Source organism: Enhydra lutris, unplaced genomic scaffold (genome assembly GCF_002288905.1).
Source record: "Enhydra lutris kenyoni isolate GAN:26980312 unplaced genomic scaffold, ASM228890v2 scaffoldscaffold85, whole genome shotgun sequence".
NCBI classification, from domain to species: Eukaryota; Metazoa; Chordata; class Mammalia; order Carnivora; family Mustelidae; genus Enhydra; species Enhydra lutris.
The window spans coordinates 8,041,428-8,061,702 of NW_019154169.1; the positions used below are offsets into that span (position 1 = coordinate 8,041,428).

Below are 20,275 nucleotides of genomic sequence, written 5' to 3' on the forward strand. Positions count from 1 at the left end.
AGCCTGGTGAGCTACAGTTACGTGGCCACTAGGCTAACTTTCTTAGCTAACATCTCGACTTCCGCCTGCCACCAACCTCACAGGCACAATGCTTAGCTGGGCACCTAATTGGTGCCAGCCCAGCTAATCAACCCCACTGTCCATCTGTAAGCAGCACTATCCGTGTACGCTCCTTGTAGATCCGTGCCGTGCTACAGAACTGGCCTCACAATGAGCATGTTCTCGTCTGCAGCCCAGCCATGGCGGCCACACAGGCCTACTCTACTGACTGGGCAGAGACAAAAAGGGCAACTGGACAGTAAATTTCAAGTTCCATCTTTTACGAAAAAAAATTTGTAAGGTTTTCCTTCCTTCGTCCATGTCCAGTGTTCTTGCCAGTACCCCGGCAGCAGGGGGAGGAGTGTGGGCCCTCGCCTGGGGACAGATGGCTGCGGTAGGTTGGCTCAAGGCTAATGTGGGCGGAGATGCACGGTCCACTCAATGAGTCACTGGCTTCCTGCAAAGGGGGGGGGCGCTCACGGGCACAAAGTAACTGAATCCACAAGCAACATTCACTTCCCTATACATACACCAGTACTGTCCCACAGAACTTTGACGATGGAAATGTCCTGTGTAGCCCAGGAATAGCAACCGAGAGCCCACTGAGTATTGGCTCTTACAGCTAAGGTCTCAGACTCGTTCTGAGCCCTATAAAGGCAATCACCACAATGAGTTTAATCCAGGAGTATTGCCATCCTGAAACATGAAACCAGTCAGGGAAATCCGCCCCCACCCCCTGCAATCCCAAGCCTGTCTCCCTACAGGTTGGCATTAGGCTAAATTGCTTTCTAATCCGGCATGGCCCTTAGTGGTTGACTTCAAAATGCACCCAGGAGGTTTCTCCTGTCTCCATATTCTAGTTCACTGATCTTACACTTTCTACCACTCCTCCTTGACATGCCATTTCGACAGTGGCAAATGGACTGAAAAAGGACAAACTCACAAGGACACCCCACACACCAATAGCCCAGAACTCCCCAGACCGGACTCTACTGGAGGTGCAGGGAGACTGGGCCCACCTGCCTCTCCCACCCACTCACACTGACCCTAGAGTGTGGTCTTCTGGAAAAGTTCACAATTCAGGCTGGGGCGTTTTTGCATTTCTTAAGTCCAAGACCCACCAAAAACAACCAAAGCAGTCTTTGAAAACTTAAGTCCCGTAACAACTGTTTATTATAAAGATGAACCCTCATCCTCACGACAGGCTTATCGGTAGGATTTCTGGTAGCGAGCACGGGCACCAGGACCACCAAACTTTTTGGATTCGCAGCGCCGGGGATCAGCTACCAACAGGGTCCGGTCATACTGGATGAGGATGTCTTTGATCTCCTTCTTGGAAGCCTCATCCACGTCTGGGAATGAAAAGAGAGTGAGGACTGAGATAGCCATGGAAATGCCCTCCAAGTCTCTGGGGCTAAAGATTGGGCTGGGGGGGTGCTGGTCCCCTACCTGCCACCAACCCACCCGTCGGGAAGGAGCAATGCTCACTCACATTTCTGGTAATAGGCCACCAGGGCTTTGGAGATGGATTGGCGGATTGCTGTGAGGGAAATACATGCGCGAGAGAGTGCTGTCAGCTTTGCGAAGGCCCAAGAATACGGCCTTGCTCTCAGAGCCACCTCCCCACCACCCTGCCCGCAGTTCCTGGAACTCACCGTAAATCTGGGCCACGTGACCACCACCCTTCACTCGGACTCGGATGTCCACCCCAGCAAACCGCTCCTTGCCTAGAAGCAGAACAGGTTCCAGCAGCTAGAGGAGCGAGGGACACGACAGGATTTTAGATGACAATCAGGACAGCTGAATGCCACCTCACTGAGCACCCAACTCCTCTTTCTCCAAGTAACTTCTGCCACGGCTGATACAAGAGCACTTGTGGATGAGGAAGAGGCTGTCACTGCAGACCCCTCTGCATAGGAAGGGGAGCAGGGAGGATCTGAAGCCTGAGGAGAGACTGCTGAAGGCAACCTGAGCTGGGCCCTCCCATCTGTGTCCCTCTGGGGCCTCAGAATCCCCATCTCTAGCACTGGTTCTTAAGAGTGCTGGCACTTTAGTTCAACAAGGCCAACCTCTCCAGCCACCAAGGCTGCCAGAAACCATGAAAAGCCCCGTCCAGTGCTTTTTCTGGATTTCCCCCCTTGAGCACTCCGCCCAGCCCTCTGGCATCCCTCCAAATTACAACAGTACTATAACAACCTGTGCCACACTCTCCCCTTGCCAGCTCTAGATCTTTTGTAGGTGCCTGGATGTTTTTGTTTTACCGGCTTTAGGTCTCAGCTCACAGATCCCCACCTTCATCTTCCCCAAGCCTATCCAAATCCTACCCAGGCAGAACCCCTCTCTGGGCTCCCCAATCTCAACCCAGACTATGCTGGAGCAGGGTCTAGTACTGAGTCCAGTCTGCCTCCTCCACTGGACTAGGAGCTCTGTGAGGGCAGGGCCTGGGGCTACCTGATCACTGCTGTGTCCCCAGCACTCAACACAGACCACACAAACAAAACCTTTGTATAACCAGCAGTTGTTAAGAGCAAACCATAATACAAAGGGATCTCAGACACCATCCTATTAAATTCTAACTAAACCTGCAACACAAATGTTATTTTTCAGAGTTAGAAATGACACGGACTTTTATTACTACCTTGCACACCAGAAACTAACATTGCATTTCAACGTCAGTAAAATAAAAAAATAATCGGAACTAATTAAGTAAAAGCAACACACTCTGAAAAAATAAGTTCTCACACACACCAAGAAGCTTATATTGACAAACTACTCTATCCTCACAACAGTCCTTTGAGGTAGAAATTATCCCTTTTATAAATGAACCTGAGGGGCACCTGGGTGGTTCAGTGGGTTAAAGCCTCTGTCTTCGGCTCAGGTCGTGATCCCAGGTCCTGGGATCGAGCCCCACATTGGGCTCTCTGCTCAGCAGGGAGCCTGCTTCCTCCCCTCTCTCTCTGCCTACTTGTGATCTCTGCCTGTCAAATAAATAAACAAAACCTTTAAAAATAAATAAGTAAACGAACCTGAGAAAAAATGTTACTTGACTCAAGTAACACCACAGGTTAAAAAAGGCAAAAAAACAGATTCTGCTCTTTCCATTCTGAGCTCAAGAAACTAAGGCCAAAACAGGCAGGGGAGGAACCCCTTTCACAGCAAAGAACAACAAACCCAAATTCTCCTCCTGTTCTTCCAATATTTAACTATTAAGCACCTACAACAACCAATCCCTACTTTTAAACAAAATGTCTTAAGAAAGCAATTGATTTCTGTCCTCAGAGAGTATATGCTCTAACAAAGAAAAAGAGACGTTAGATTGTAAACACGACACACATCTGCCATTAATTTACTATACTCTAAGAAACCAGGCCAAACTCCCCTTACCCTGCAGTCCCCAAATGAGTGGGCTTCCAAATGTCCCAGTTTTTTTTTTTCTTTTAAAGATTTTATTTATTTATTTGACAGAGATCAAAAGTAGGCAGAGTCAGGCAGAAAGAGGGGGAAGCAGGCTCCCTGCTGAGCAGAGAGCCAGGACACGGGGCTCCATCCCAGGACCTCGAGATCATGTCCTGAGCCAAAGGCAGAGGCTTAACCCACTGAGCCACCCAGGCACCCCAAATGTCCCATTTTTGAAGTCACCCTTTTAATCTACAAGTTTTCACTCTGTCCACTTTAACCACAATATCTGAACCCCCTGAAAATCCAACTCCATCTCCAAATGCCCCTCTTTTTCCTTTTTAAAGACTATATTTGACAGAGAGAAACACAGCGAGAGAGGGAACACAAGCAGGGGGAGTGGGAGAGGGAGAAGCAGGCTTCCCGCCGAGCAGACAGCCCGATGCGGGACTCGATCTCAGGAGCCTAGGATCATGACCTGAGCTGAAGGCAGACACTTAACGACTGAGCCCCCCAGGCGCCCCCGCAAATGACCCTTTTTCTGTCCCCAACTCAGCTTCTAAACATCCCATTGTTGATACCAAATCCCTCAGCTTCCAAGACCAAGGATTTCCAGGAACCCATTTATTTAAACATCTCTCTCCAGAGCTCTCCACTCAACCAGAAAGCCCACCCTCAATGCCAGCACCTTGTATTGTAGCGTGCGGGGTTCGATCATCTCCAGGGGCCGCCCATTCACCTTGATGAGGCCGTTGCCCCGTTTGCAGTGCGCCACGGCTGTAGCCGTCTTCTGCGGAAAGCGAGGGAGAAAGAGCGGAGCCACGTGAGCTTCTGTCCCCAGCTTCTATGTCGACCCCAGAACCTACCCGTAGGCCCCAGCCAACTCCGGCCTCCCTCCGCCCCTCTTATCAGGCACCCGGCCTACCTTGCGTCCGAAGACCTGCACGGACTGCAAAGGACCCTTGGACGGCATGGCTGGAACGTGGGCCAGAGGTCCTCACCGCGAGGCGCTGCAACCGGAAAAGGAAAATGCGGGGCCTCCCTGGCCGCTTTTCAGGGTCTGCGCAGGCGCTCTGGGTGCAGTGTCGCGACGGGAGAGCGCTTTACGGCTCATATTGCGGCCAGAGGGCGGGACTTCGGAATAGTGGCGACAAGGTGGGTCCCAGGAGCGGAGGAGGCGGGACCTGACGTGTGCGGCGTGCAATCGCGGATGAAGGGGGAGGGCGGGTTGTTCTTCACATTCTCGGTCCTCGCTGGCCATCGTTGGTTCTTTTGCATTTCAGTCTTTGATAATCTCCCTCCGCCCTAAAATCGATTCTTACCGTCGTCTAAAGAGGCTCTTTTTACCCCCTAGCACTGGTTACCATACTTTCCTGTGAACTCCATCCTACCCTCTGGACACCCTTCTCCCCAAATCCTTCTCCGTCAGAACCCACAGCAGGAAGTCAGGATTTACAAATTCCGGATTCCGAACCAACTCCTCCGAGAATCCTCTCCCAGAATCTTTCCTTTTAGCGCCCCTCAGAATCCACCTTTCACCAGAATTTCCTTCCTTTTAAAGTCTTCTCCTCCCAGAATCCCACTCTTCAGAGCCCTCACCCAGACTTCCTCTTTCCCTGAATCTTTCTCCATTCAAGAGCCCCAGAATCTACTTCTGCCCGCAATCCCCCTTTCCCAGAACAGCCCCGTTAGAATCCCCTTTTCACAAAATCTCTCTCGCTTTCAGAGCCCCCTCCTTCAAAATCTACATTTCCTAAGAATTCTTTTCCCTTCAGAGTCTCCTCTTGCCAGCAGCTGGCTTCCCCTCGATTTTCCACTCCTTAGAATCCCACCCTCCAGAATGCCCCCCTTGAGGGTCCCTACCCTAGAATCCCTCTTTCTCCAGGGTCTTTCAAATCATCTCTTCATCCCCTCCCCCCGCAAATCATCCTACTCTCCAGGCTTCTCCCCCACAGAATTCTCCATCCCCAGCATCCCCCCTATCCCATCTGAGGAACCTCAGGATTGAGTTGCCCCTTTGCTCCCCTACACTCAGGATACTCCTTAGGGTCCCAGCCAAAAGGTTTCTCTCTCAGACCTGCAGAGAGCCCACAGTTTCTTCAGCTTCTCTGGCAGCCCTGAGTCAGAGGTCCAAAGTTGAAAGGGCTGTGGTGACTCACCTTGTGCCTGCAAGGTGGAGATGGGGGGGAGGTTGGTGGGCGGGTCTGTGGCGGGAGGGAGAATCCTCCAGCCCAGATTCTAGCTCCAAAAGGGTAAGAGAGGGGAGAAGTGGAGGGAGGGGGCCCCCAGAGGCTGACTTGGGGGGGGGCATACAGACAGATACACAGCACAAGAGAGACAGGCACACATGAAGGAAAAAGACAAAGAAGGGGCCAATGGAGAAGAGGAGAAAGAAGATAGACATAGGGTCAATCACAGAATGACCCAGAAAACACAAGTGACGGCGATTCGGAGGCAGAGAGGCCAGCCCTCAGAGAAAGACGGACAGGTACATGGAAGCATGGAGATTCCAAGATATTTGAAATATGGAATACTTGATACAGAATTAGAAGTAGAAAGGAGAGCAAAGACCCCCAAAATGCACCTGCAAACACAGATAGAGCTTAGCAGGGGTGTTTTCCAATGAGAAGACAGGCGGCGGGATTCAAGCACTCACACACTCGGTATTGCCTTATGGACCTGTTGGGGAGGGGGTTGGGATGGGACTTCCCCAAATCCTCCAGTCTCTCTGGGCTGATACTCCCACCTTTGCTGAGTCTCATATCTTCCTGTGGGGGTTGGGGGAGAGGCGTCAGGGACCCCTCTGACCTGGACCGGCCCTGCTGTAGGATGACCATCTTCCCGCGGGGCTGTTGGAGAACATTCCCTGAGTATCTGGGTTGAGTGGAGCTGGGCAGGAAAAGGTCTGGGACTTTAGTCTTCTAACTAGCTCTGTCTCTCTGTACTTCTTGCTTCCAGGATGCTGGGCTGGGACCAGAGAAAGCCTGGGCGGTGGGCAGGGTGCCCATGTGGCCGCTCTGGACCATCCTCCTGCTGGTACGACCCTTGGGAGGCCTAGGATCACCCCTCTGTCCTCGGGAGCCTTTCTACTTCCTTGTTGCCATCATGAAGATGCTGGTGAGGAGGAGGGAGGGGAAAGACTGGAGACAGGCAGGGAGGGGGTGGGGGGCATGCTTGAGGAAGGGTCAGGCTCCCCACTCCAAGATCTGATTCTTCTCCCTACCCCAAATTATAGGGAAACAAAAATGATGGCACTCTCTACACACCAGATGACCTCTCGGTGAGTATTTCATTAGCTTCTCACTGGACCTTGGAAGTTTAGGGAGAATCCACTAGGTTCAGAACACATGTTGGGGGCAGGAGGCAGGGGTATGGTGTTCTGGCTGTCCAGCTGCTCTGACCCAACTCCCGGCCTTCACAGATACGTTTTGTTCACTGCTGTCTCCAACACCTATTTTTTTAAGATTTATTTATTTGAAATGGAGAGAGAGAGAGAGAGAGAGAGAGAGAATGCACGCATGCTCTTGAGCAGTGGGGAGAGTATCCCAAGCAGATTGCTCACTGAGTGGGGAGTCCCGACGCAGGGCTCTATCCCATGACTCTGAGCCAAAACCAAGAGTTGGATGCCTGACAGCCACCCAGGCACCCATGCTGTCCCCAGCACCTACTAGAACAGTGACTGGCACATAGCAATAAACAATGGTGATGGTGGTGAGGATGACAGCTACATTTAGATAGTGATGCTTCTGCCAGGTACTGGTCTAAATGCTCTAAGTATATTAGCTTATTTATTAGGGACACCATATAGGGATGTGCAGAATGCACACTGCACAAGGGTCGCGCGTCCACAAGAGCAGTATTCACACCCTGGATGTGCTCGTCAATTTCTGGTAGAGAGAGGTAATGTATCTTGTTCTAACAAAATCAGCACTTCCAAGTGTTTTAAGAAAGAAGTGTCATTTCCTAGGTATAGGCGGGCATCAGCCCTGAAGTTAGGAATTTTTCAGAGTTCTCTTTTACAAACGAGAAAACTGAGGGCCAAAGAGATGAAGCAGGTTGATTATTCCAGGCCATAGTTCAGAACTGGGGATTTGGGATCAGACCCTTGCCCAGAGACACCAAGTCACTCTGTCCCCACAGGTGTGTCCTGCTGAGACTCTAGGGTGCTTCCGGCTGGAGCTGTCTGTGATCCAGTTCGAAGAGGGCCCATCCCTGGGGATTGCCGTGTTCCGGCTACAGCGTCTGCTGGATGCACTGGGGTCCCGGCTGTGGGTGACTGGCCAGGGCCCTTGTCCACCCTGCGAAGGACATCCCCAGAGACCTGTCCCTCTCTTTCTGGCCAAGCTCTTGGAGTTATTACAGGGGGCATGTGCTCAGCACCGGCCCTCACCATGAGTCTGGCAGGACACAGACTGCCTGGTACTGCTGCTGGAGAGGCTTGTTGGAGAGAGGGGGAGAGGACGTGGTCTCTAGCCCCAGCTTCCAGTCCTAAGCCTTCTCCTTCTAGGCCAGAGGACTTCATGTGCAGTCCAAGGAGCCAAGGGGAAGAGGAGAGAAGGAGGAAGATAAGATCTGAAGCCTGAAATCTCTGGTCTCCTAGTGTGTGGGGGGCCCCCATCTGGTCCTGTTCTCCCTCTCAGATACTCCCTCCTCTCTCCTCTATGAGGAAGGGACACAGCATGGCATAGGTGTCTTCTAACCTAATCCCACCCCTGGAGGACAAGGGGAGTCTTGTACCTCAAGTCTCTGACTGCAAATAATTACCACCTGGAGAGCTTTGAAGTAATACTGATGGTTAGGCCCCAACCCAGAGATTTTGATAATTGGTCTCTGGCAGATTCTGAACACCATAGATTTAAAATCAACTTCATTGAGGTGTAATTTACAGATAGATAGCATACATTTTAAGTGTACATTTCAATGAGTTCTGACAAAGGTATACACACAGCCACATTTCCATCACCCCAGAGCGTCCCTCATGCCCCTTCCCTGTCAGTCTTCACCTCCAGTCGTAGACACCCACTAATCTGCTGAGTGTAGAGATCAGTTTTGCTTTCTCTAGAGTTTCATATGAAGGGAATTGTAGTAGGTACATATATCCATTGCTAGTGTTTGGCTTCTTTCATTCAGCATGAAGTTTTTGAGATTCATTCATGTGCTTATCAACAGGTTATTACTATCCCATTGTATAGATGCACCGCAATTTGTTTATCCACTGTCTTTATGATGGCTATCGGGTTGTTTCCACTTTGCAGCTACTGTGCATCACTCTCTTCTTGCATCTTCTTCTGTAATGCTGGGGTTGAGCGTTGGGAACCACGGACACACCAAACTTCCTGTGGCAGGGAAATTACTGTTCCCTCTCATTCCTGCGGCGACGTCAATAGGCATTTTGTATGTGGAATCCTGTTTTGAAGAGCTGCTGTTTAAAGGAACCAAGCTTCCTTTAAGAAGGGGAAACATTGGGGCACCTGGGTGGCTCAGTGGGTTAAGCCTCTGCCTTTGGCTCAGGTCATGATCTCAGGTCCTGGGGTCGAGCCCCACATCGGGCTCTCTGCTTAGCGGGGAGCCTGCTTCCCCATCTCTCTCTCTGCCTGCCTGTCTACTTGTGATCTCTCTGTCAAATAAATAAATATATAAAAAAAAAAAAAAAGAAGGGGAAACATTGTTATAGAGCAACCAGGATTTCCTCCCCACCCCCGCCTTGGTTTCAGTCTGGGGTTGTTGGATCAGGGAGTGTGTGCTCCTATAGACATGCACGTGTGGTATACTCATTCCCCGGTAGCTGTCCTGGAGCCAGCTGGTGGGCCAACCACACTATACTACCCTATAACTAGGTGCATATTAAATTTCTGTAAATTGAATCCAGGTGTCTCAATGCTTATGCAAGAAATTTTAGCAATGTGTTTTTAAAGGTTTCTGATCTGTTTCCCCCTTCATCTGATTAATTTTTCTTACCGCTCTCTCTCATGCCCGGTCCTCTTTGCCACCGTCAGACAAATAATTACTAATATGTAAATTCACATGGACTTAAACTTAGGGATCTGTAAGGGAAAACAAGGGTTTTCAGGATTACCCAAACTTGGGGAGGAGCCTTAGTCGGCCACTGAGCAGTTAATTTTTTCTGAGCTTCAGTTTCCTTGTCAGCAAAATGGGGATACTTACCTCCTAGGAATGTTTTAGAGGGTCTAGGAAATAAAGTCTGATGTCTTTGCTAACTCATTATTATTTGGTCATTCCCTGACTCCTCACGGCTTGGCACACCTTATTAGTAAATTCAAGCACGAACTCCTGTAGCTGGAAAAGCCGGTCGGGGAAGGGAAGTAACTCTACCCCTCTTTGACCTTCCCGAGATGTCGACTCCATGCTCTACGTTAAGACAGATCTGCCACATTCAAGATGGCGTCCTGGAAGTGCGTCGCCGGAGATTAGCCCCGGAAATCTCGCGTTAGGCGAGGCCAACGAGTAGGTTCTCGCGAGAGGGCACGTCAGTCCCGGCCTGGCGTCGTGTGAACAGCTGCTGGTACCGAAGACTGAGGTGGAAACGGAGCGGTGAGGGGTGGGTCGGACGCTGAGGTGGCAGGACTGGGGTTCGCCGGGGCAACAGGGAGGCTTAGAGCCCGGACTCGGGGACGCGGAAGGTGGCTTAGAGGGTAGTCTTTTGGTCTCACGGTTGCCAGAACAAGGCTGCCGGAAGTGCGCTAAGGGATTTTTCTTCTTCCCGGGAACTGGCGGGGAAACTGAGGCTAGGGTGGGGCTCCTGTCCGGGGGACGCACTGAGGCCGCCGTCTTTTCCTGCAAGAACAGAAGATGTCGGACAGCGAGGACAGCAACTTCTCCGAGGAGGAGGATAGCGAGCGCAGCAGTGACGGCGAGGAGGCCGAGGTGTGTGGCTGGGACATGGTGGGGAGGCATCGCGTCTGGGACAGGACCAGGGCAGAAAGGCCCCTGTGGGAGCTCAGAGGAGATCAGAACGAGCTCCGGCCTTTGGGAGTTTCCAGGTTGTTGGTAGTGATAGAGAAGTAGGCAAGCCTAAGTCAGGCAGAGGGATAGGTGCGGGGTGGGGGGGAGCAGGGATGCCCCAGGTACAGTGAAATAACAGGTGATGTGTATGAAGGACCTGGCCTATAGCAAGCACTCATTGTTAGCTTTTATATTGGGGTGTGCGCCATCATTTTGGAAATATGTTTTTAGTGCCTGCTATGTACTAGGCACAGTTCTTTGTCCGGGGGCTGCATCAGTAAACAAAACAGATTTTGAAAGGCTTTGCCCGTGTGGTCATAAATAAACATAACTGATAAGTATATTGTTTAGTAAGGCAGAGGGTACCCTGGAGAAAAGTAGAGAAGGGGAATAGGGAGTCTTGGTCAGTTTTAAATAAGGTGAATCTCAGAGGTGATGCTTGAAAAAAACGTTGTGGGAGGTGAGGGAGTGAGTCATTTGTGGAAGAAAAGTGTTGCAGTAAGGGGAAGCAGCACGTGCGAAGCTGGGAGCATGTTTGCATGTTGAAGAAAGAACAAGGAGTTGAGTTTGGGTGGTCAGAGTGAGTGCAACAAAGAAATAACAGGAGCCAGATCATATAGGATCTTGGAGGTTCTGGGGAGAAGTTCGTGCTGATTGAGTGCGGGAAAGCCATGAGAAGTTTTGGAGCGAAGAAGGGGTGTGATCTCATGTTTTGAAAGGGTCACTCTGGCTTTGGGTCTGTTGAATGATACTGTTTCGGGAACCAAATAAACATTTCCTGGGATATATGTGATTTTAAATATTCTGCTATTAACTATTTTCTGCTTTTGCTTATTTCTGACTTATTTGTTGATTAAGTAAATGTTTTTTTTTTTAAAGATTTTATTTATTTATTTGACAGAGATCACAAGTAGGCAGAGAGGCAGGCAGAGAGAGAGGGGGAAGCAGGCTTTCCGCTGAGCAGAGAGCCCAATGCAGGGCTCAATCCCAGGACCCAGAGATCATGACCTGAGCTGAAGGCAGAGGGTTTAACCTACTGAGCCACCTAGGCGCCCCTTAAGTAAATGTTTGAGCATCTGCTACTGTGTTCCAGATTCTTCAGGTGTTGGAGAGAGTGGAGCCAGGCAAATCTGCTTTCACGGAGTTTACACTTAGTGGGCAACAGTTAACAAACTAATGAAGAGATAACTCGATGATTGTAGATAACTCCTTTAACCTCTGGAAATGTGAATCAGTTTTTTAAAGTTAGTTGCCAACACTTGTAAGGGCTACTTCATGTAAATCATGATTTTTCTGCTTTTTTGGGAAAGTGAGAGAGGCCGGCAACCTGAGACCCAGGGTTGTTCTGTCCAGCAGCTCCTTGCTCAAGAAGTGTCAGCCTGCTGTGGAATGGGAAATTTTCTCTAATTCTGGCATATATCAGTTGCCATTTATCATCATGCATACCTTACGGGGAATTTAAGTAAAGGAAAGATTTCATGTACTTGTGTCCTGGAAAGTATCAGATAAACAGAGAGTACCATGGGTTTCCTTTGAGCTGCCCTGCTTACGTCTTTTCTTGACCTCTGTAGGCATTTGGTTGTCAATCCTTGTGCCCTGTAGGGAGTCGTCAGCTTCCAGTGAAGAATTAGAGGAATTGGGAAGCCATGGTGGGAGTAAAGCAGGTGGGAGGATGCTAGGAAGGGTTTTTGCTTTAAGCAGTAGCACTGGGTTCTTGGTCTCTCTGACTTATGGCTTCAGGGTGCTACATGTGGTTAAATCTTGGTATTAATGAGACCAGGATTCTGGCGTCCTTTTCCTGGCCAGGACATCTGGTTTGCTGTGTGCAAATGTCACTTCCTCAGCACCACACCAGGCTCTTGACTCACCTGCTGGCTCGTCTGCTATCACCAGGTGAGGCAGGAGGACAGTGAGAGGCCAGCCAGATACGGGACTAGATAGGCTTTTTGGACAGCCAGACGTTAGCATGTCCTTGAAGGACCAGGCCCTGTTGAACGAAGAAGGTAGGGATGGCAGATGATGAGCCCCTGTTGGGGGAATGATCTATTTCACCATTCTCAGCCCCAGTAACCTGCTCATTCATTCATTGAACGTATGTTCCTAGAGTTCTATCATGTTGGGATCGCTGGCTCCCTTATGGAGCTCTCTGTCCTGGGGTGGAGATAGTTTTATAAACAGATGGTTCCTTCAGGGGATTGTGAGGATGAACAACGGAAGAGCACATTCAAGCCCCAAGATAACACAAAGATAGTAATGGGAGCCCTCTCCTCAAGGATTGGGGAGCCAGGTTTGGAGAGAAGGTTTTGCTGGGACTGAGCCAGTGGAATGATGACAAGGTTCATTGAAATCAGGCTGTGGTCCTGTTGTGGTTTGAGTTGGTAAAATGTGGGACATTGTGGATTAGTCAGTAATATATACCAAATGTCTTTCAATTGTCTTCTGTTCTCATCCCTGGACTGGGTGTTGTTGGGAACCCATTAGTGCCTGAGGTAAACTGGGTCAAGGCTGTGATGGAGGAAGCTAGAGGATATGCCTGATTTTGCTGGGGGCGGGGGTAGGCATGACCTCCTGGAAGGGGGGTGGTACTTTTATGAAGTAGGAGTGAGAGGCAAAGGAGAATAGCTTTTTTGCAGAGGACTAACGTGAGTGATGGATAGCACTGAGAGAGCTTGGTACAAGTGGCTCAGTGTGGCTGGGACCTAGCATTTGGAAGGGGGAACCCAAAGAGGCAGGGTGAGAGGGACAGCAGTGGGTAGACTGTGTGATTCTAGTGTAGGCAGCTAGGAAGTTGGTTCTTTACCTGAGGGCATTGGAGACCCATGGCCATGTTTGAAACAGACTACAGGGTTGGGGGTGATGGGAGGTGCTTTTAGGTAGGAGAACAAGTCCTTAAACCACATTGAACCATCATGAAGTTATTTCCTGTATAAGTTATGCATCCTGTTTTTTGATTGGGTCATGGAGAAAGTTTGACTTTGATGCCACTGTAACTTGAACACTTTCTGAAATTTGCTTGCTTCCTTGTTTTCGGGATAACAGGCTTTTGACTTGGAGCCTGCAGCCTGCAACAGTATCATGCTAGGACTTAATAACATTGTTTTGCTTTTTTTTTTTTTTTTTTAAGATTTTATTTATTTACTTGACAGATCACAAGTAGGCATAGAGGCAGGCAGAGAAAGAGGGGGAAGCAGGCTCCCTGCCAAGCAGAGAGCCCGATGCGGGGCTCCATCCTAGGACCCTGAGATCATGACCTGAGCCTAAGGCAGAGGCTTAACCCACTGAGCCACCCAGGTGCCCCTGCTTTTATCCTTATGGTTACTTGTTGCTTGCGACAGGCTAACTTTAAAAACGTTTTTACTTCTGAACTATTTAAAAGTACGGAAGAGTTTCTTTGTTAATCTAAATGAAAAGATGAGTGATTTAAAGAAAATATCAGGTAAATGAGTTGTACTGATGTGAGCTTGGCAAGAGGGCCTGAAGTTAGTGAAGAAAAGATTGAAGTTTGGGATCACATTTCCTTTTGTGACTGGTTTGGAAAAAGGGCTTAGAAGTCGAGACCAGAAGTGCTGGGCAAGGAGCTAGGTTTTAGAGAGGGCAGTGTTCTGGCCCAGGCTACGGGCTGTAGGGATGGAGAAGAAGGGACAGATTGAAGGGACAACTTTCCATAAACAGGCCAAGAGTTTGGTGCCTGTTAGAAGCCAGAGGGAGCCAGCACAGGTCTGGGGGAAGACATTGAGGTCAGTGTAGGGACATGATGTGTGTGTGTAAGGCTTAGAGGACATCTGGGGGAGCCATTTGTGGAGGGTGCTTACACATGGGGGCCTCTAGTTCCGGAAGAAAGTGTGAACTGGAGACAGATGGGGCATCACCTACAGAGACAGGAGCTGAGACTGTGGAAGGTAGAGTGGCCCAGGGGGAGAGTGTGTGCAGCGAAAAGCAGAGTGGATCCCGAGCTGAAGCCTGGGGATGGAAGCCAGCACGGGAGGGTGAGCAGAGGATCAGCCAGAGCAGTTGGAGAAAAGCCAGGGTAATGTGCCGTGATGGATGCTAAGGGAAGAGCTTTTCTCCAGGGAGGGAGGATCAGTGGTGTGAAGTGTTTCATCAGTAAGGAGTAAAGATTGTTCATGGAATTAGCAACAAGAGGCAGGCCATGGCCTTGGGGAGCAGTGTAGACTGGAACTAGAGATACAGGAATCGTTGTCACAGAGACGCCCGCCAGCCAAGGGAGTGGATGCAATGGCCTAGGGAGTTGTCGGGTGGAAAGAGATGAGGGTCAAGGACCAAACTTCATGGAGCTACATTTACAGGCCAAGTGGAGGCTAGCAAGGAGGTCTAGTGGAGCAGGGGTCTGGGCCAGCTCCCAGGTATTGGTTGGGTGGATGACACCCAACCAGTGCTGTCACAGAGATGGGATGGCTAGCAGAGAGGCCCAGCCGAGGGGGCAGCAGAGTATATGCAGAGCAGGGGGGGTTATGACTAGCCAAGCAGAGCTGGCATCAGATTTGGGGGTACAGAACCTTGTGCCCCAACCCTGCCTGACTCTCCAGGTAGAGGAAGAGCGGCGGAGTGTAGCAGGCAGTGAGAAGGAGGAAGAGCCTGAGGAAGAAGAGGAGGAGGAAGAGGAGGAAGAATATGATGAGGAAGAGGAAGAAGAAGATGACGACCGACCTCCCAAGAAACCCCGCCATGGTGGCTTCATTCTGGACGAGGCTGGTATGTCACTGGGCTGGCGAGTGCTGGGCAGAGGCTGGACTTTACCTTCAATTCTATTCCTTGAATGTACTTTTTTTTTTTTTCTGTGTTGGTAAATGTCAGTGCCACAGTAGTGGGATAGTGCATGGAACCTCCATGCCCCAGCGGCTGGCATCAAGAATTAAGAGCTTAGTACCAGTTTTGTTTTGCTCCTCACTCCTGCCCACTGCTGGATGATGTCAAAGCCAATCCCAAACATGTAATTTTTGCCCCAACATATTCCTCTTCATATTCCTAAAACATCAGTCCTTTCAAAATACGCTGTTACGATACCGTTACGTCCTTTAAAAACCTGAACTCTGAGCTCGTCGTGAAAAGCTCCAATGACCTAGATATAGCCAGGAGAGGGTCGTGGAGGCCGACAGGCCTGGGTCCCTCCTGGCCTGTCTCTGCTCTCTTCTCCATGTGGCCCTGGGTGAGTCGCTGTCCGTCTCTCAGAGCGCCTTTTCCCCTCCACACAGGGGGACAAATAGTCCTTTGCATTCCAGCAGGAATATTTAGAGGATTTGGGGGGCCGAGCATGTAAAGCGCATCAAGTAGATGGCCGCCCAAAGTGACATGCCCAGCCCAGTGCGGGTCCTCCAAAATGGGGGTTATCTATTACCATTCTATAGGCCCATGTCATACTTTATGTTCTGTAAATTGCTTTTTCTACTTTCAATGATTGTGGAGGAGCATATAACATAGATAACGTAGATTAAATGAGTTAATTCACATAAAGTAAGTTTTCTGAACAACTTTTGGCACCTCAGTGCTCAGTAAACTTTAGCTGCTATCATCAGCATCATCATCCTGGAAATACCCGTTTTTTCCCCAATGGCTACATAGTATTTTTCCATAGTCTGGGTTTTGTTTTGTTTTGTTTTAAAGATTTTATTTTATTTGAGAGAGAGAGATTGAGAAGGGGGAGGGTCAGAGGGAGAAGCAGACTACCTGCTGAGCAGGGAGCCCAGTGCGGGACTCAATTCTGGGATTCCAGGATCGTGATCTGAGCTGAAGGCAGTTGCTTAACCAGCTGAGCCTTCCAGGCACCCCTTAATCTGTTTCTAACCAATGTCTTACTGGATATTGAACTTTGTGTCTTTCATCACTACAAGCAGCACTGCTGGAAACACCTTCCCAGTATTTAGACACAAAGACACAAGTTATTACCTAGCCTGGGTGTTCTGAACCTTTTTTGTGCTGTGGCTCCCTGGGCAGTCTGGTTAAGTTTGCAGACCCCTTCGTAGAACCATGATCTGAAATGCTCATGGGAAAAATAACATAGGATTCCAAAGAGAATAATTATACTGAAATACGGTACCTAGGGGCGCCTGGGTGGCTCAGTGGGTTGGGCCACTGCCTTCGGCTCGGGTCGTGATCTCAGGGTCCTGGGATCGAGTCCCGCATCGGGCTCTCTGCTCAGCAGGGACCTGCTTCCCTCTCTCTCTCTCTCTGCCTGCTTCTCTGCCTGCTTGTGATCTCTCTCTGTCAAATAAATAAATAAAATCTTTAAAAAAAAAAAGAAATACGGTACCTAAATATTTACAGAACGTGTGGGTTTTGTCATGAATGCATTGAAATAACAAGACTTAATAGGGTCTGATAAAAATCTAATTTTGAAGTAGTGATGAGTGCAGATGACATTTTGAGATATCAGCAGCTATAGTGTGCTGGGAAAATACTAGAGTTTACTGCTAACGTTATTGTGACTTATTTCCATTGTTTGTAATTGAAGTGAATATGACTTTTCAATAGAGATGAGTGAAAATGTATTTTATCTCTCATGGACCCTGAACATTTTCTACATGCTAAAGTCCTATAAGTCAAACTCCTGGGCAAAGGGGATGCACATAGCTTTAAAGCCTTTCGATGTCTGCAGCCAAATATTGGCCCTGAAAAGGTCCTACCTCCCAGCAGCCATCTGTGAGGGCACTTGTTCCCCACACCCATGTCAGGGAGAGCCACTTGGAATGCCATCGGCCATTTTCATGAGACCTCTTCCCTAAGGGAGAACCAGGGAGCAGACGGGCGGGACATGCTCGGCACCATCCTGGTCCTCCCCTTAAAGGCTGAGGGGAGGGAGTCCTTTTTTTTTTTTTTTTTTTTTTTTTTTTTTTTTTTTTAAGATTTTATTTATTTATTTGTCAGAGAGAGAGAGGGAGAGAGAGCAAGCACAGGCAGACAGAATGGCAGGCAGAGGCAGAGGGAGAAGCAGGCTCCCTGATGAGCAAGGAGCCCGATGTGGGACTCGATCCCAGGACGCTGGGATCATGACCTGAGCCGAAGGCAGCTGCTTAACCAACTGAGCCACCCAGGCGTCCCGAGGGAGTCCTTTCTTTGAGAAGGGATCTTAGGTAGTAGAAGGGATAACATGCTGTGTGACAGATGTGGACTGCCAGGGACAACTAGGCACTGGTGGTGGGAGTGTGGTTGGGCACTGCATGTGGGAAGTTATGCGGAGGTGCCCATTGACATTTAACAGGCAGGGACCCTTTGATCCAGAAGTTCTTTTTTAGGAATTTACCCAGCGATTAGATTAAATTCGCACAGGCGCGTAAAGGTAAAGACATGAGATAGTTGCGGCAGTCCTGTTTTCAGTTGTAAATGTCTGGTGACCTAAGTGTAGGTTGATGGTAAGGGCCCGGTAAAATGAGTTATGGGGCAGATCGTCTGATAGCAAATGAGGCATGTGCTCCTGTGGAAGCACCCCAGGCTGGTAGGATTGCTTAGAAAAAGAGGAAGGTACCAAACAGTGTTAAAAAGTTGTATTGGGGCTATTGGCGGTCGAGGGTTTAGACGCATTTCCCCGGTGTGCTCAGGTGATCTCTAGGCAAGAAACTGCTCATGGAGTTGCATCTGGGGAAGGGGACTGAGCTGGCAGGGGCTAGAAACGGGAGGGAGACTTCCCTGCACGCGCACAGCCTCTGAATGCTTTGGAGTTTTTCGTCATGTGCGGGTATCGCCGCTTAGTTTTTAAAGTAACATTCGCTACACATATGAAAGAGCATGAGAAACGCAGTGAGGAGGTTCGGTGCATGAGACCTGGAGCTAGTCTGATTCTCCGGGACCAGCTGAGAGTCTCTGGGCCTCAGAGCCCTTACTGGAAAATCCAAACGGTGCTGGGAGAGAGGATTCCGTGAGGAGTCCGTGGCAAGTGCTCCCAGCAGAGCAGGGCACACGGGACACTCTCAGTAAGTTTTAGGGTCACAGGCGTGAAGGAATAATAACAAAACCAACAGGTTGTAAATCGCGTCTTTAAAAAACATATATATACTGGTCTTTTTTTTTTTTTTTCTTTTAAAGATTTTATTTATTTATTTGACAGAGAGAGATCACAAGTAGACAGAGAGGCAGGCAGAGAGAGGGAGGGAAGCAGGCTCCCTGCCGAGCAGAGAGCCTGATGCGGGACTGGATCCCAGGAACCTGAGATCATGACCTGAGCCACCCAGGCGCCCTATATACTGGTCTTAATAGTTTGGAGGGAATTTTCGTTTTTGTTTATTTTGATCTGATTTTTTTTTTTAAGTTTGTTTATTTACTTATTTATTTTGTGATCTCTACACCCAAGGTGGAGCTTGAACTCTTGACCCCAAGATCAGGAGTCACACACTGTGCTGACTGAGCCAGCTTGTAGTGTCCCTGATCAGATTATTTAAATGGATTTGTGGGTGGGATCGGGGGGGGGGGGGGGGGCTTTCGGAGCCAGATGGAGGTGAGCTGCATGGGGCTTAAAGCAGCAGCTCGGCATCCAGGCGAGAGCCTCACCTGTGCTGGCGTCTCTGTGCTGACCTGCAAGGTGCATGGTTGTCATGCCCACCTCCCAGTGCCGTCTCCTGGGAGCCATGGTCACGAGGTCATCTCTGCTGTGGCTGTCTCCCTGACCACTTGGCTTTCCTGTTGCAGATGTGGATGATGAGTATGAGGATGAGGACCAGTGGGAGGATGGAGCAGAGGACATTCTAGAGAAAGGTGTGTGGGGGCCCCACCTCTACAAAACTGCTTTGGGGTGTGACCTAGAGGCTCTTGAGACCCCATCCCCCACCCATGCCCCGCACCCCCCCACCCCCTCCTCACCTCGCTTCTTTCTGTCGTTGCCAGAGAGACCAGCTCTGTACCCTTTTCCTTTTAGGCCCATGAGTTGGGGGGTGGGGGTTGTGGGTGGTGGGTATGGTGGGAAGAGGACTCTGGGATCCCAGGGCCCCAGTGAATCCCTTCTGGGGGTTGTAGGGGGTGGGCTCTGTCCCAAGGTACCCCCCACTTCCTGGGCCAGTGCCCCCACTTCCCTGTTATTTTCCGTTTTGTGCGCCTCATACATTTCGGCTTCTCCCCCAACCACCTGGTGCCTGGCCTTTACTTTTGATTTTCAACCTTCCTGTGTCCCTCCCTTCCCCTCCCCCCAACCCATTGGTTGATTTCGCTGCTATAATTTGGCTCATACTTTGTCTGCCCTCGCCCACCACCACCACCACTACCACCACCACCACCACCTCCTCTTCCTCCAAGTAGAAGAGATTGAAGGTAAGAATCTGGAAACTGTGATTCCCTGGCCCTTCTCCCATATCCTGACATCTCCTTCCTGCCCACAGCACCCTCCCTCCACCCCTGACCCTGTCTGGCCCTGGGGGCTCTGACTCATAGAGGGTCCAGAATCAGGGAGTTCTGAGGCCAGGTCTGCAGCCGTTGGCCTGGGGAAGTGTGTATGTGTTTATGTGTACGTGTGAGCATTGTGGGCCACAGGGATGGGTGGGGTGGGATGGATTTCAGGGCGTACTCAGTGGCTGTGAGATGGGGAACGGCTGGATGCCCCCACCTATTGGGCCCTGTCCCCCAAGTCTTTTTTTGTGAGAAGCAGGATTACTGAGCAGGACAGAGTAGTGGGTGAGGGTTGAGAGTTCCTTAGTGAGGTGTCTCCTGCCCCAGGGCCCAACTCCGGCCCTCTCGGCCCCCATCACTTCCTCCAGACCCCTGCCTTTCATCTCCCCTTACCCTATCTACCCATTTTTCTGCAGCCTCCAATATCGATAATGTTGTCCTGGATGAAGACCGTTCTGGGGCTCGCCGCCTACAAAACCTCTGGAGGTAAGTAGGGAGGCGAAAGGGTGAGACTGGCTCCCAGGGGAGATCTGGGGGCAGGTCAGCCCAC

At 50.0% G+C, this 20,275-nt stretch overlaps 3 protein-coding genes across 6 annotated transcripts in view; 2 read left to right on the forward strand and 1 right to left on the reverse strand.

Moving 5' to 3' along the window:
* Positions 1-1,189: 1,189 nt before the first annotated feature.
* LOC111161381 (ribosomal protein S16) lies at positions 1,190-4,468 on the reverse strand. 2 transcript variants are annotated; one of them, XM_022525006.1, is made up of 5 exons: positions 4,361-4,468; positions 4,175-4,225; positions 1,695-1,791; positions 1,532-1,579; positions 1,190-1,391 (listed from the first exon to the last, which is right to left on the reverse strand). In XM_022525006.1, exons 1-5 carry the CDS (start codon positions 4,406-4,408, stop codon positions 1,246-1,248), a joined length of 390 nt encoding a protein of 129 aa, XP_022380714.1. In that variant the 5' UTR covers positions 4,409-4,468; the 3' UTR covers positions 1,190-1,245. The 2 variants fall into 2 exon arrangements, with proteins under 2 accessions (XP_022380714.1, XP_022380713.1); XM_022525005.1 differs by having other exon boundaries at positions 4,124-4,225.
* Positions 4,469-6,432: 1,964 nt separating this feature from the next.
* Positions 6,433-7,844, forward strand: LOC111161367. Its single transcript, XM_022524973.1, has 3 exons — positions 6,433-6,552; positions 6,671-6,715; positions 7,576-7,844. The coding sequence occupies exons 1-3, from the start codon at positions 6,442-6,444 to the stop codon at positions 7,828-7,830; spliced, it is 411 nt and encodes a 136-aa protein (XP_022380681.1). The 5' UTR covers positions 6,433-6,441; the 3' UTR covers positions 7,831-7,844.
* A 2,077-nt stretch (positions 7,845-9,921) lies between these two features.
* LOC111161423 (SPT5 homolog, DSIF elongation factor subunit) overlaps positions 9,922-20,275 on the forward strand; it is a 28,205-nt gene continuing 17,851 nt past the window's right edge. Inside the window, exons 1-6 of one of the 3 annotated variants that reach the window (XM_022525050.1) lie at positions 9,922-9,987; positions 10,243-10,320; positions 14,946-15,111; positions 19,036-19,101; positions 19,639-19,650; positions 20,142-20,211. In XM_022525050.1, coding sequence (XP_022380758.1) covers positions 10,246-10,320; positions 14,946-15,111; positions 19,036-19,101; positions 19,639-19,650; positions 20,142-20,211 — 389 coding nt within the window. In that variant the 5' untranslated portion in view covers positions 9,922-9,987; positions 10,243-10,245. Of the gene's footprint in view, positions 9,995-10,035; positions 10,321-14,945; positions 15,112-19,035; positions 19,102-19,638; positions 19,651-20,141; positions 20,212-20,275 lie in introns of those variants that run through there. The other 2 variants (XM_022525051.1, XM_022525052.1) reach the window with 2 other exon arrangements.